At 42.4% G+C, this 15,225-nt stretch overlaps 1 protein-coding gene across 12 annotated transcripts in view; it reads left to right on the forward strand.

Annotated features, from left to right (window-relative positions):
• The window catches only part of AP2A2 (adaptor related protein complex 2 subunit alpha 2), a 101,730-nt gene continuing 86,505 nt past the window's right edge, over positions 1–15,225 (forward strand). For 6 of the 12 annotated variants that reach the window (XM_042862186.2, XM_042862188.2, XM_008164502.4 and 3 more), the window contains exon 1: positions 1–204. In XM_042862186.2, the coding sequence (XP_042718120.1) occupies positions 138–204 (67 nt within the window). In that variant the 5' untranslated portion in view covers positions 1–137. The remainder of the gene's footprint in view (positions 205–15,225) is intronic. The other 6 variants (XM_065592014.1, XM_065592015.1, XM_065592017.1 and 3 more) reach the window with 3 other exon arrangements.

The raw sequence follows: 15,225 nt of genomic DNA on the forward strand, positions 1-15,225 counted from the left end.
TTGCCTGCTGGGCCGGCGGGCGGGCCCCACGCGCGCCTGCGCAGACAGGCGGAGGCTGAAGAGCCCGAGTGCGGAGGAGGTGGTGGTTGTAGCGGTTCCGTTTTGCTGACGGCCCCGGGCTCAGCTGCTGGGCCAAGATGCCGGCCGTGTCGAAGGGAGACGGGATGCGGGGCCTGGCGGTCTTCATCTCCGACATCAGGAACTGTGAGTGCGGCCGCGGGGCCGTGCTGGGAACTGGGGGGGGGCTGCGGGGCCGTGCTGGGAACGGGGGGGGGGAGTCGCGCTTGAGACGGGGGTAGCGCGGGGGCCGCCCCGGGAGGGGGCCCGGTCTGGGGGAGCTGCTGCTGGGGGAGCAGGGGCTGCTGGGGGGCGGCTGTGCTGACGTGGGGAGGCCGATTGTAGCGGGGGTTATGCTGGGAGGGGCAGGATTTGTATGGGGAAGGGGACTGTGTTCCCTTACGTTAAATGGGGTGTCTTTGGGAGCCTGTACAGTCAGGGGGCAAACTAGTCTGTATGGGTGGGCTTGGACTCGGGGTTTCTGTGATGGTGATGTCTCTATGTGAGTGGGTTTCTGGCCTGTCCTTCTGCCCCCTCCACGCATGCTTGTTTTGAGAGCTCCAAGCGCTGCGGCGACCTGGGGCTTTTTTCTTATTGACTTGTGGTGAGGGTGACAGTCTCATTGCATGACGGCTCCTTCCTAGTTCCTGGTTGTGTGGGTAAAACCTGGATTGTTGTGGGGGTTATTCCAAGCCTTTAGTTGTCATTTTAGCCAATGCAAAGGAGTGCAGTGTGGGTTCAGGAGGAAGACTCTGGCCTTGTTCCATAGCAAAGGTTGTGGTAGTGGAACTGAACTCTGTCTTTAATTTGGTTTAAAGAGGTACCACACCCCCCTCATCCCCCAACCATTCTCCGTGGACACACTTAAATCTACTTTACAATAGGGTTATATCAATTTAGCTTAATTCAGGATGTTACTGAACTAAGCGAAATCAATGTCAGTTATAGGCCACTTTAATTTTGCCCACACAGGGTGTTTGTGCCAGTCTAAATTGTTTTAAAAAAAATCTGTTAGTTAGACAAGTGTAACATGTGCAGACAGAGCTTTTGTCCCTGATCTTTGAGAAGACCAAAGGTGAGGTGAAAAGAATCATGAAAAGAAAACTGTGTGGCTGAGGGTGATGGCAAGGGAGGGGTTGTGTGTGTCAGAGAGAGGCAAACACACATACTCTGCTGTGTCTGATAAAGGGAAAAGGTGGGGGAGGAGGAGAGCATGTTAGAGAGAAGCCTGAATTCTTTGAGTTCTTTGTGTGACCTTGGGAATTGGATTAATATTAAGCACAATGGTAACTCTTCTTAAAACGTTTGCAACCAAACACTGCAAGTTCATGAGAACTCCTGAGCACAGAATTAGTCATTGTTGATCAAATGTCACTCAGATTTTCAATGTGTTAAATAAACAAAACTAACACTAAAGTGCTAACTTAGGTAGAACTCTTAGAAGAAATTGCCTGACAGTGTCACTTTAATGTTCCTCCATGATACTGATGAACTAATGGGATCATTGAAACACTTTATCATTCTTTGAGTATATCTAATTTGCTTGGATATGGGATTGTGGCTTGTGCTACATATATACAGACTAGATGAGAGGCAGTATGATTTTTCACAATCAGAACTGCACAAAATGAAAATTCCATGGCCGGAAGAAATTCAACTTTGCTTGCAGTTGAAGATGACTAGAACTCTAGGAATCCATGATAACCAAAAAGCTGGTGCCCCCTTCTGCAGCTGTAACGATTACCTTAGTGTTCCACATTGATAAGATGAATCTAAAATGCTGACCTGGCATTCTATAGTTTTCCTGCCTGGACACGGCATAAAGAAAAACCCATACATTTTGCACGATGAAGACAAAATGCAAGCAGTGGTAATAGAGGCAGAGGTAGGGGTGGAAGAAGTGACTTAGTTGGAGTGTGTTTAAGGGTGGAAATGGGGGCAACATGGTCTTCAAGTAATTGTAGATGTATCTATTATATAAACAAGGCAAGAAGCAACCTATTGTATGGTTGTGACATTTAGGATCCTTAGCCTGCAAATGGAGAAGAAAGATGGTCCAGTGGCTAGGGCACTAGCCTGGGACTTGGGAGATCCAGGTTCAATCTCTGCCACAGACTTCCTGTGTGACATGGGCAAATCATGTAATCTATCTTCCATTTCCCATCTGTAAAATGGTGTTAATAGCACTTCCTTACCTAACAGGGTGTTATGAAAATAAACAGACTGATTGACCATGGTGCACTCAGATACTGTGGCAGTGGATGTTAGGCAACTAGGAGAGAGATATCTAAGATCAGCCATAAGCAGATTTTCTTATTTTTTCATTTGGTGGGCCCAACTGTATATTAAAGATTTCCTGGAGAAATGCAGAGTACTATGTTAATTCTGGGAATTTGGTGACATTTAACATCAAATATAATGGCTGTCATTCTTAATACTGCAACCATTGATTGTTTTCAAGTGGTTGTCCAATAGTGCTGCTATTCTGTTCTTCATAAAGATTGGTTATGATAGTTCACACTCTGAGAACATGTACATGTTCCTATTATCTGGGCTGAATTAATGGACCGAAAGAAAAATCAGTTAGGTGATAATGGAACCCAGAACAGATGAAACATACAAGAGAAAATTAATGGTCTCACCAGTTTTTCCATAATTTGGGCTCTTGATTTAGCCCTGTTAGATTTGCACAGGGACTTGAGTTTGGAGGCTATATCACATAGTAATAAGCTGGAGAAACTTGAAACTTGTAAGTGTCTTGTAATATTGTGAATCAAGTCTAGGCTCTGTGTGCCAAGACACTGCTAGGATGCTAATAGGCAGACATCCTGAATGTCCTCAGCCTTAGAAGGACCCAGCTGAAGAGAAATAAAAAGGCCTTGCTTGCATTTGCTGCATGAACTAGGTTGGCAAAATATTAACTTTATTACAAAATATTCACCCTCTCATTCTTCAGACAAGTTTTTTTCTTACTATACAGATGCTGCTATAAAATGAAAATAATTGAGCTCATTGTTTATATCTAGTGACTTTCTATCACAATTTTCTCTAGTATATCCACTATCTGCCTCTTAGACATTGTTTTCCTCAGTTCTTAATATAGAACCCTGTATTATTTTGTTTGCTACTACTAAGCAAAATGTAATACAGAATTAAGTGCATAATTAAAATAAAGAATGCCTTGACAACTAAAGCAGAGCAGTAATGATCACTTTAAGTATTTTTAAGATATCACTTACCACCGTTCAATAAAATAGAAGTTGATCCAATAAAAGATATTACCTCACCCACCTTGTCTATTACTTATTGGTGTCAGTTACAGTAATGTTTACATAGAGTTGTCCATAGTGAACTTTGTTCTTCACCTCTCTGGGGTTTCCCAGCTTTGCATACTTTTTCTTTTCTTGTAATCCTCATCTTTGTGGCTATGACTGCAAAAAAGTGGCTTAGTAACATGTTATGAAAACAGCAAAACTCAGGTTCAGCCTTGTTTTCTGGAAGGCAGTTCTACTGAGGTGGAGAGGCAGACTGGATTGAGTACTTTTCTCTGGATATTGTAAACGTCAATATGAGAAATGCTTGCATTGTTCCTTAGGAGTGCAGCTGTGTTTGGTTGCGGATGAAACTGGTTGTGAATTAAACTCTGTAGTTAGGCCCTGTCTATGGAGGGCCTTAAAGATTAAAACCAGAGCTTTGAATTCCTACTGGAAGTGAACTGGGAATGTGTCGTTGCGGCACACCACCATCGTAATATTTTTTCATGGGCCTTTCTTGTTAAGGACAGTAAAGTCTGTGTAAGATTGATTTTACATTGCCTACACCCTCATCCACAAACACAGTGAATTATAATAATCCAATCCAGAGGTGACTTGCACAAATCAGTATGGTCAGAATTTCATCCTACAGGAAAGAACATAATTTCATAGGAACTGGAAACAGGAGGGTTTTCTCACCACTGTTTCTGTCTGGATATCCATAATTAATTATGAGTCCAGTAGGACCTCAGGGACTTGTGCTGTATTAACAAATATAGATCAAATGCTGTGGTGGAAGTGGCATTGTCTTGTAGTTTTTTCAGCATGCATTTTCCCTTTTCAGTATTGTGAGTTCTGTCTTGTTTACGTTCAGTTTGAGTCAGCTCTTTTTCATTCTGGTGCTGATCTCTTAAAAGCATCACAGTGTCTTCGAGGGCAGTGATTTCTTCTGGTAAGAAGTTGAGATAAAGCTGATGTTATGAGCATGTAGTTGGCAATGGAACTTGTGCCATTTTGTAATCTCTGCCAGTAGTCAGAGTATGCTAAGATGTCACATCTTAAATTTAAGCCTGATTGAAGGGTATAGGATGTCAGTGAATGTTAATGTTGGAATTTGGTTGAATATTCTTGTGATCCTTGTCAAGGAAAAGGAGATTGGAAAGAGGTGGAAGCTGAAGAGACTGTCCTTCATTGTGCCTAGTTTCATGTGCCCTTTACTGACTATGGCATGTTTAGGGAGCTTTAAATGTTGTCAGTTTGTCAGTAGGCTCATTTACTTTTTGGGTAAAATTTTCAAAAGTGCCTAAGTTTAAAAAAAAAAAAAAAAATTAAAGAACAAGGATCTGTTTTTGCAAGTAGTAACACAGGCATTACTTAAACTTTCCAGTACTTCCTGTACATGATTGGGAAACTGGAGGCTGCTGCCCTCTGTTCTAGTTTGAATCTTCTGACTTCTGGAATTGGTTCTGTACTTAGGGAGGGGGAGTGGGGGAAACTGTACACCAAATACAACTAATTCTACTTAAATGAAAGGCTAAATATCTGACACACTTATTATCTTGTGCATAAAGCCCACTGGCATTCTGGGTTTCAAACTACATTTCTTGGACTTGCATTTTTTAGTGTAGATATTTTTGTTAATACAATTTATATTCAGGTGGAAAGGTTGCAAGCAAATAAATTAAGTGGTTGTTGAAACATTACTTTTGTAACTGATTCCTTCCCTGTTATCACAAATAACATTACTTGGATTAAGTGTGTTTGATTTTTATTTGTTAGTAGTTGCAACTCCTGGATTATGGAGGATTGGCTGATTTTTGCAGGTGCCATCACTAGCAGTTGAAGAAGGGAGGCTGCCAGTCCCGGGGGCCTCATAGCATTTCACAGCTAGACACTTGAGTTAACTCAAGTGCACAGACCAATTAACTTCTAAATCTCTGCTGGAAGCATATCAATAGATGTTCCTCCTGGTGTTGGAACCTGGGCTCTGAAACCCGCCAAGGGGGGTGGGTTTCAGATCCTGGGCTCCAGCCTGAGTGAAAATATCATCTGTACTGCTATTTTTAGCTCTGCAGCCCAAGCCCCATGGGCCCAAGTCAATTGATTTGGAATCTCGGAGTATGTCTACACTGCAGTTACACACCCACGGCTGGCCCATGCCAGCTAACGGGCTGTTTAATTGCAGTGTAGACATTCTTGCTCAGACTGGAGCCCGGGCTCTATGATCCTGTGAGCTGGGGGTCCTGAAGCTTAGGCTGCAGCCCTAACCTGAATGTCTTCATCACAGTTAAACATCCCCTTAGCCCAAGCCCCAGGAGCCCGAGTCAGCAGGCATGGGCCAGCCATGGGTTTTTAATTGCAGTGTAGACATACCCTTAGAGACTGGGCCAGCAGATTGGTTGGTTGTCTCTACATGCTATATTTAACAAATGCGTTCTCAGTCCCCTTACATGTATTTGTGTAATGGTTTACAAAATTCTTTGTATCTTTTGGCTTCACTGAAATGTGCTGAGTGTTTTACGTGCACTGTCAGGATGTAAACAACTTTTTTATTTGGGGGAGCTAGAGTTAAGAAATAAACTAGCTGTTGAATATCACTTCAGTGAGTAGTTTTGTACCACAAATAAATTTGTCCACTGCTAATAAAGTGCAAAAGGCACTTCCGTTCTAAACTCAGTATTTTCTTTATTCCGCTGTGTGCACCAGTACTGTTGAAAGTTCTAGTAATCATTAATTTCTGCTTTAGACTTTGTTTCTAAGTTTCAGAGCCACTTAATTTAAACTGTTGGTAGAACTTTTAAATAGCAAACACAGTGGTGGAGGTGGGAGAGCAGGTTGCTTACATTGAAATCTAGTTTTTTTTCCCTTAATGTTGTCATTGTTAAGGTACAAAATGGCACCAAAAGTCGTCCTGCATGGAAAATTTCTGCCTGAGCAGTTTAAATTTGGCAAGGTTATAAGCAGCTGAAAATAGTTCTTAAAATGCCTTTAGTTATAATTTATTTTGATTTCTAAAATACATAAAAGGATACATAAAAAAATCCAGTATCTTTTATCTGGCTTATTCAAATATAAATCCAAGGTCTGAAGCTATTACAATGTGTAAGAGAGATTCTTGATCTTTCTAAAATAGAGATTGTTTTCTTGAAACAAAGTGGGGAAAAGGTCTGTAAGATGTCTCCATGCAACTGGGGAATGCTGAAGGGGGCAATCACATCACTAACAGAAGATAAGAATTAACTTTTTGCAATGCCAACAATTATTGAGCCCAAGAGAAAAAGGTTGGTTTTTGGGGGAGAAGATGAAAAAGGTGCAGAGCTGAAGTCTGAGGAGAAGTATTAAGAGTTTGTATCAGTAGCTTTACTAAGTTACTGCATTTTGCACTGTTGGATGCCTCTCACATTGTGTATGAGAGCAGAGGCTAGCCCTAAAACGGCTGTCTGAATGGTTAGCTGTTCAGTATTTTCTAGACATAAAAGATGGGTATGTAGATCAATGCGCTGAGGTTCTTGGAAGCTAATTCTAGGCAAACTCCCAGTGCACAAAACACTGAATATTATAGTAAACAAAGTTCTTACTTTAATGTATCTGTTAAATGTGTTCTGTGCACAACCTCAAATCAAAATAGTTCTTTCCACATTAGAGCCCTTTTACTAGAGTAGGCTGGCCAATATAAAAAAAAATAATAATTCAAGAAAGTTATCCAATGAATGTACTTCTGATAAATTACTATACCAAATAGTGGTGTGAACTGACTACCTTAAGCCCCGTCTCTGAAAATTTTTAGGGAAATATCCCACTGGTCTAGCACCAGCACAGCTCCATCAGTGCTACCAATAGTGGGTAAGTTGTTGTAGACCTCCCACTGGCATTTTTACCTCTGGTGAGAGATTACAGTAAATGCCTGTGGCTGGTCTATATTAGCACTAGTACCAGTTGAGCTGCAATACTGGGGGGAATTCTCTGAAATTATCATTGTAGATCCAGCCTTACTGAAAAAGGTAGGCTTAAGGTAGGTACTTACATGGCCCATGACACTTTAGTATATAAACACTTCACAAATTAATTAACCCTATAAAAATCCCTGTGAAACAGGAAAATATCTCTATTTTACACTTTGATGTTGCAGTCTATATGGTTTTATAAAAATATGATAAGTGAATATAATGTAACTGGGATATGGTTCATGCAAAAGGTCTCTTGCAAGGTATAATTACAAAGCTTATAATCTACTGAGTGTGATCATCCTATTTGTATAAATGTACCACTCTTGTATCTGAAACGAGAAATATGAAATATAACTCTGAGGGCCTATTCTAATTATGCAAAGTGTGGGTCATTAATGGTGGTTTGGAATCTTGATGACTCCCATTAACCAGGACCGTTGTCTGCAGATGGCTGTGTTTTACTGAGAGTCTTCCTGTATGTGTGTGTGCTGGCAAGTGGGTAATGAAGTCTTGCAGTGACATGTGATCATGTCACCTGATCTGGAATCCATCTTTAACCTGGTGCTTTTCCAGTGGAGGGGGGGGACCCAGAGGGACAAAGGGTTCCCGCCTTATGCAAAAGATATATAAAGGGGTGGAAGAGAACAGAGGAGGAGAGGAGCCATCATGAAGAATCCCCTAGCTACCACCTAAGCTGGAACAAGAGCTGTACCAGGGGAAAGAATTGTTCCCAGGCCTGGAAGGTGTCCAGTCTGAGGAAAAAACTTCTTGAAGCATCTCTGAGGGTGAGATTATCTGTATTCAGTTTGATTAGACATAGATTTGCACATTTTATTTTATTTTGCTTGGTAACTTACCTTGTTCTGTCTGTTACTACTTGGAACCACTTAAATTCTACTTTCTATATTTAATAAAATCACTTTTTCCTTATTGATTAACTCAGAGTATGTATTAATATCTGGGGGAGCAAACAACTGTGCATATCTCTCTGTCAGTGTTATAGAGGGTGAACAATTTATGAGTTTACCCTGTATAAGCTTTATACAGGATAAAATGGATTTATTTGGGTTTAGACCCCATTGGGAGTTGGGCATCTGAGTGCTAAAGACAAGCACACTTCTGTGAGCTATTTTCAGGTAAACCTGCAGCTTTGGGGCAAGTAATTCAGACCCTGGGTCTGTGTTGGAGCAGACGGGAGTGTCTGGCTCAGCAAGACAGAGTGCAGGAGTCCTGAGCCGGCAGGGAAAATAGGAGCAGAGGTAGTCTTGGTACACTGGGTGGCAGCTCCCAATGGGGTTTCTGTGATCCAACCCGTCACATACACTTGGTAAACCATGACACAGCTTAATCCCTAAGGTCATAGTCTGTGGCATAGCTATGAATTGTACTTTTCTTCTGAGCCCCAATTTGGTGCCTTGACCACAAGAGCATCTTGCCACAATTAGTTTATATTTCTGTATCCTACCATCTTCACCGTAGTTGCTGTAATCTGGAGTTATTCAATTGGTCTTGCATAATGAGGAACCTTCTCTGCTAACTTGTTCTGTATCCTACTCTTCAGAGGAGATGCTGAATCTCCTATCGTCCTAGCAACATATTTGAGGCTACCATGGCTATTCAAAGATCTCAATCTTCTCCCAGGAAACCAATGTATGTGGAACTGTCACATGAAAAATAGAGCCTTTCTACACAATTAACTTCCAGAGGATCCATTTTCAGCATGATTGTACACTGTCAGTGTACAAATGTAGTTATGCAAGGGAGGCCATTAAACTACAAAATGTCTCCCTACACTTGAGAAGGGGCTTCTAGTACACAGTTAATGTATTTGAATCTTAATTGTTTGAGTGATAATGATCCTTTACAAGTGATTAACATGATGTACAGAATTTTCTTTTTCTTTATTTTTTCCCCCCGTGACGTTCTGGGGAATAAGAAACTGGGTCTGAACTGAATTTTGGATTTTCATAGGATATTAAACATAGGATTACCAAATCTGCTCACAGTGGCGCCTTCTAAATGAATAACTGATATGAAAAATACATTTACTGGTTAAATGGATTGAGTTATATGTAGTAAAAAAAAAAGCATATATTGGAATAAAAGATCTAAGACTTCTAGACGGAACGATGCTTTAAGGATTACTGAATTGATTACAAGCGACAAGTCCAGGAACAGTTTAATCTCATGATTGTCATTTGTTGCTTAAGTTTTGGAGTGATAAGATGAGCTTTGTCTCTGTCAAAGTAACTTACTGCCATTAAAACTAAGACAGCCCTTTCTAGAGCATGGCATAATGCAATGAAGTGGTATATAAACATCTTCTGATATAATCCTGACATATAGTGTGCCTAGCTCCTCTCTTGATTTGGCCAGTCAGTTTAATTTTAAACTTGACATAAAATGATCCCATCAAATGTGCTTAAGTTGTGACCTGATCCAGGTTCAGACTTTGAATCAAATGAGAAGTTACAACACTCCAAAAAAGGTAAATATTTACATCTGTTTTTCTTCCCAAACCAGAAACTCAAGTTATGCAAGTTATCCACACAGTCTCTTACCTTCTTTGTCCCCTGCAGATATGTTTAACAGTGCAATTTTAAATGTTAGCTCTTGTTTAAATGTAAATTGTAGTGGTGACAACTTGAAGAAAATTCAGATAACTTGCTTGATATACTGACAAATGCCCGGTCATTCTACAACAACTACAGAAGTTAAATTATAAGGATGATTTTGTACTACATTATAATGCAGGGGGAGGGTTCTTAAGAGGATATGTGTATCTATCACTATTTGGTTGTAGCCATGACTCCTCACCCCCTCTTGATTGCTAATAAAAATGGAAGCTCAAGTTTTCTGTGGAAAAAAAAATAAACAGATTACAAACAACTTGTTGCCCAAAACAATGCTTCTACTCTCTTCCTTTGTCTGATTGGTCGTACAGAATCTATTTTAACTCTGGATGTGATAGGTCTTATGATTTAGGTGATGCAAGGTATTGAGTAAGAAGCTCTGAATAGAATAGTGCTACATCTTCATTTCATTAATAGATTTAACAATAGTAGACAACAAATTGTCACATCTAAGGAATCCAGCTTTAGATCACATGGCCTCTGAAATGTGTGTTTTACTAAGTTTTGGACCATTTCATGGAGACCTAGATTTCCAGTTCAAATAGAAATCAACCCATCTGATTTCAGAACTGTGGGATAATGTAGTTCTCCTTCAGAATCCAAATACTTTTAATGTGTTTTAAGGGCTTATGTACACTGTAAGGGAGGCTGATTTCTAAAGCGCACTAATGAGCTGCGTTTTACTTGGTCCATGTAGACTCTACTGGAGCGCAATAAATGTTCTCTAGCATGCATTAATGTAGTATTGTTTCATACAGCACTATGTTACAGTGCATTAGACTAGGGAACCTGTAGTGTGCTCCAGTAAAGTCTGTGTCAACCAATTAATGCACAGCATGTCAGTGCTGTTGGGAAGTCACTTCTCCCTCTCCCCCACAGTGCATTACCCCACTGTGTAGACAAGCTCCAACTCTAATATATTATTGCAACACTCTGTACTCTTGCCACAGCTATCTTTGCAAATGCTTGCTGTTCTTACTACAATTGTTTCTGAGATGCAAGAGTTTGTCTTCCTATAGTACATTGATTCTATTGCTCAGTTATCAGAAACGAGGCACAGTTGGAGAGAGTAGCATTTCAGCTACTTAATCTTGACAACTGGATCTGACATACTTTTCCTGCAAAAGCAACATTCCATCTGTTTGGTAAGGGTGCTAATGGTGAACAGTGGTGCTGAGAAGAGCTGCTGAAGGGTTTTTACCTTAACTGATCTGAATAATGTAGGTAAAATAGTTAAGTTTGAGTTAAATTTGTTCCTCCTTTCTTAGACCTATTGGGCTTCGGCAACATGTGGCTGTACAGGCCAATGCTTTATAAATAGCTATCAGCACTTTAAAGGCACTCCTGGGCAGGGCGGGGGGTGGGAGGGCAGTATTGCAAGACTGGCTTCATGCTTAGAATCGTCAAAATAGGTTTCTTAACCATACACAGAGAGATTTAAGTTTAACAACACTTACTTATCTCCCAGCCACACAACTCTTCCAAATGGAACTACTAATCTCCACCCTGAAAGTGAAGACAGTTAACAGCCATATTTTTGCTATGGAAACTTATATTCCATTGCACTTCTTTAAAGTGCACTGATAACCCAACCCAAATACAGCACCATCTTGATGGAATGTACCTAGACAAGAAAGTGAGAGCTGTTCCTTGAGACACAGGAAACATGAGACTTCCATTGAACGTTTTTAAATAAGTTGTTTCTCTTGAATTTTTTGCTTAATGTACAATCCAGGAAAAAAATGCCAACAGCTTGTTTTTAGGCATACTTTGTATCTTCTGATGCTATTCCCTGTGTCTCCAGATGCTGCTCATACTTTTCTGTCTTTTTCAGGCTTTTTTTTCCCCCCAAACTTCTCCCCAGAGTTTAGTTTCAAACCTAGATTATCTGTCCCCCACCAGATTTCATACATGCATTTTCCCCCTACCATGTGCTGAAACGGGACAGGTGTCAAATCCCTTCAGGACACTGTTTTTATACCCACCGTGCCTTGAGAATGGTGTTCCTCTGTGTCTGGTTTGCACATGGGAAAATGGGCGCAATGTGGAGGAGAAGCAGAAGAATGTAGACTGGATTAGGGGAGTGCACACTGAATTTTCCCTCTGGCAGAAGACACCAACCCAGTGTGTATCCTTTGTGGTACTCACCCAGGGGCTACCACAGTCAGTGGAAGTCACTGGTAGAACTGCTTTCAAGGAGCTGGCAGTGGGGAACAGTGTGAGGTACAAGCTTCTCACAGGATCCTTGAGATTGGCCAGTTTGGGACCAACCTACTCCTTGGGTGGAAAAAGAGAGAGGAACTCACTGAGGTGAGTAAAAGTCTCCTTGAAGAGATTTCACTCCTTCCTGTGAAATAGCATGCATGGGAGGAACAGGGCTTTAGTGATCACATATTTGCCTAATTAACAAAAGAGACTGGCTGTATTTCAGCTGCAGCGTTAACTTAGGTTTACACTTGAGTATCTTTGAGTGAGTAGCCATGCTGCAAAGTAATGTTCTACCTGTTTGTGTTAGCAGCTGACAAGTTGTGCTAACTCAAGCTGTAGGGCATGGTGGTGCCGGCGTCCCCCGTATGGGAGACCTCTGTGACATCGCGGTCCTCACGCACGCCTTCCACCTCCTGACGTGCCCGGACGCCAAGGTGAAGAACGTTGCAAAGACCGCCCTACACGCCACCACCGAGAAACGAATCGGCAGACCTCCCTCCGACCGAGATGTGGCCACCTTCCTGAGCGGCTCCCTGGACGGTGACTTCGCTCGGGACAGAGGCGATCTCGCCTCGCTGTGGACCCGCGCCCGCAATGCCACGTGCCAGCTGGGAAAGCGACTGGGCTGCCGCTGGGAATGGAACGAGGAACGGCAGGAGCTGGGAGTCCTGATACCGCGGATCGGAATGGAGGACAACATCATCATCAGCCCCGGAGCCAGAGGCGTGCTGGAGAGATCCCTGAAGGCCACCGTCCACGCGCTCTACGTGGACACCCTGAAGAAAAAGCCGGACCAGGGTAAAGTCTTCGAAGTAACCAGCAAGTGGGACTCCAGTAACCACTTCCTCCCCACAGGCAGCTTCACCCGGTTCACCGACTGGCGGTTCATTCACCACGCCCGGCTGAATTGCGTCCCGCTCGACGGTGCCATCCGCCACGGGAACCGGGACAAACGCTGCAGGAAGTGCGGGTACGTCAACGAAACCCTGCCCCACGTCCTCTGCTGCTGCAAGCCCCATGCCAGAGCCTGGCAGCTATGCCACAACGCCGTCCAGGACCGTCTAGTGAAGGCCATCAACCCGCGTCTGGGAGAGATCACTGTCAACCGCGCCGTCCCTGGCACCGACAGCCCGCTGTGCCCAGACATCGTCGTCACAGACGAGGTTGGGAAAAAGATCATCTTGGTCGACGTAACGATTCCGTTCGAGAACAGGACCCTGGCTTTCCGCAAAGCCCAAGCCCGCAAGCTCGAAAAATACGCTCCCCTGGCTGACACCCTGCGGACTAAGGGCTACGAGGTGCACGTCGACGCTCTGCTCGTTGGGGCCCTGGGTGCCTGGGACCCGTGTAACGAACGCGTGCTGAGGACCTGTGGGGTGGGCCGTCATTACGCACAGCTCATGAGATGCCTAATGGTCTTGGACACTATCCGTTGGTCCCGGGACATCTACATCGAGCACATCACCGGCCACCGCCAATACCGAGAGTGAGCTGGGGAGACCTCGTGCACCCACACCCCCCCGCTGGACTTTATCCCCTGAGCCCTGAACCCACCAAACCTAACTGAATCCCACCACGTGAGGGTCACCCCATCCCCATTACCCAGCCCACTTACTTATACCCATGACTGTCTCTACTTCCTATATGGGTGATAGACCCTCACTGCTTATTGACTGTTTCCTGATCCCGCCCACCGGTTACCCACCCCTCATTGGGGACATTGCAGTCTGTATATACTATGTGTGCTGCCCAACCCCAAAACACCAACATACCCCTACACTCTGTATGTTATCCCCAATGACCAATAACTGATGCTTCAAACTTTCTGTATCATTTATTTTTTAAATATGCCTCCTGTCAGGCTAGCCAGTTCAAGATAAAAGCACCACCACACTGAAGCTGCAGGTTCTTGTGTGTGAATAGGACTCAAGTTAATGTGAACACTCAAGTTGCAACTCAAGTTAAATTTGTAGTGAAGACAATCCATCTGAAAGCTTTCCCAGTTTTTTAAATACTATATAATGTCTATTAAATGATTTAGTCTTGTAAAAGATCACTTTTGCTTTCCTCTCTTCCTCTGCCTCTCTTTTTTTTCTCAGTTTTCCTCCTCTTTCCTTTTAATGTGTTCTCTGCTTCTCTCTCTCCTACTGATTTTAATTTTTAGTATAATAGTCTAGGGGTCTAGCAGAAGCAGTAAAAATTAATTAAAGCTCATTTTACTCTGGTGCTGCCAACAGCACTAACTAGGAACAGCAAAACTAGAACTTGCATGATTCTCCTTGGGAGATTAACCTGGAGAGGATATCTGAAACATAACCTGCATTTCTGAACAATAATCTTCAACTGTTATAATTTTATCCTCCTTTTGTCCTTTCCTCATGAATTCTGAAGATTTTGTTTCTCAGTGGATGCTTACTCATTAGGGTAACAACTTTAAGAGCAAGCTTTGAGCCTGAATCACTAGCATCTATTTTATAACACAGCTAAAGATTTATAGGGGTTTGATGGACCTACTATGTATATCTGACTCCTCTGCCCCCCCCCCCCCAACTTCGTTGCAGTAAACTGTATTACCATCATTATCTACTGGCTTTGAAATATGAGGCCTGATCGACCAAAATCTGGGCCAAGTTAACAGATGCTTTTGTGGACTGTTACTGAGAAGATGCAGCTAAACTACACTAACTTCTGTTTTAATCATGTCTGAGCATGCTTATTTGTCATCCCCAAATTCCTCTGAAATAGGCAAGTTTAGAAACTGCAGATAAACAAGGAGAGTACATGGGCAAAGCCAGAGTACTTTTCATAGCTTCAGATGGCATTCTGTAAAATAATCTTTTTGGAGTAGTGTAATAATGTAGCATTGATCATAGAGATGTTGCCATACCGTTTGTAAGAGGCTACATAATTGTATGAATGTGTTTTGCTCCAGAAATGTGACTACTTAATTGCTGATTAGCGAGGGGGGAAATAATTTATTGGTGAATAATGCAGAAGTGCAAGAGTAGAAGCTTTAGGCTGTTTTCATCGGGGTGTTTCTTTCTTGAAGCTGTGATTTTTGCAGTAGGAATGAATGTTTCCTTAAATTAATCTACCAGATGGAGTTCAGATGTCCTAAAAATAGCC

This window comes from Chrysemys picta, chromosome 4 (assembly GCF_011386835.1).
Source record: "Chrysemys picta bellii isolate R12L10 chromosome 4, ASM1138683v2, whole genome shotgun sequence".
In the NCBI taxonomy this organism is placed as follows: Eukaryota; Metazoa; Chordata; order Testudines; family Emydidae; genus Chrysemys; species Chrysemys picta.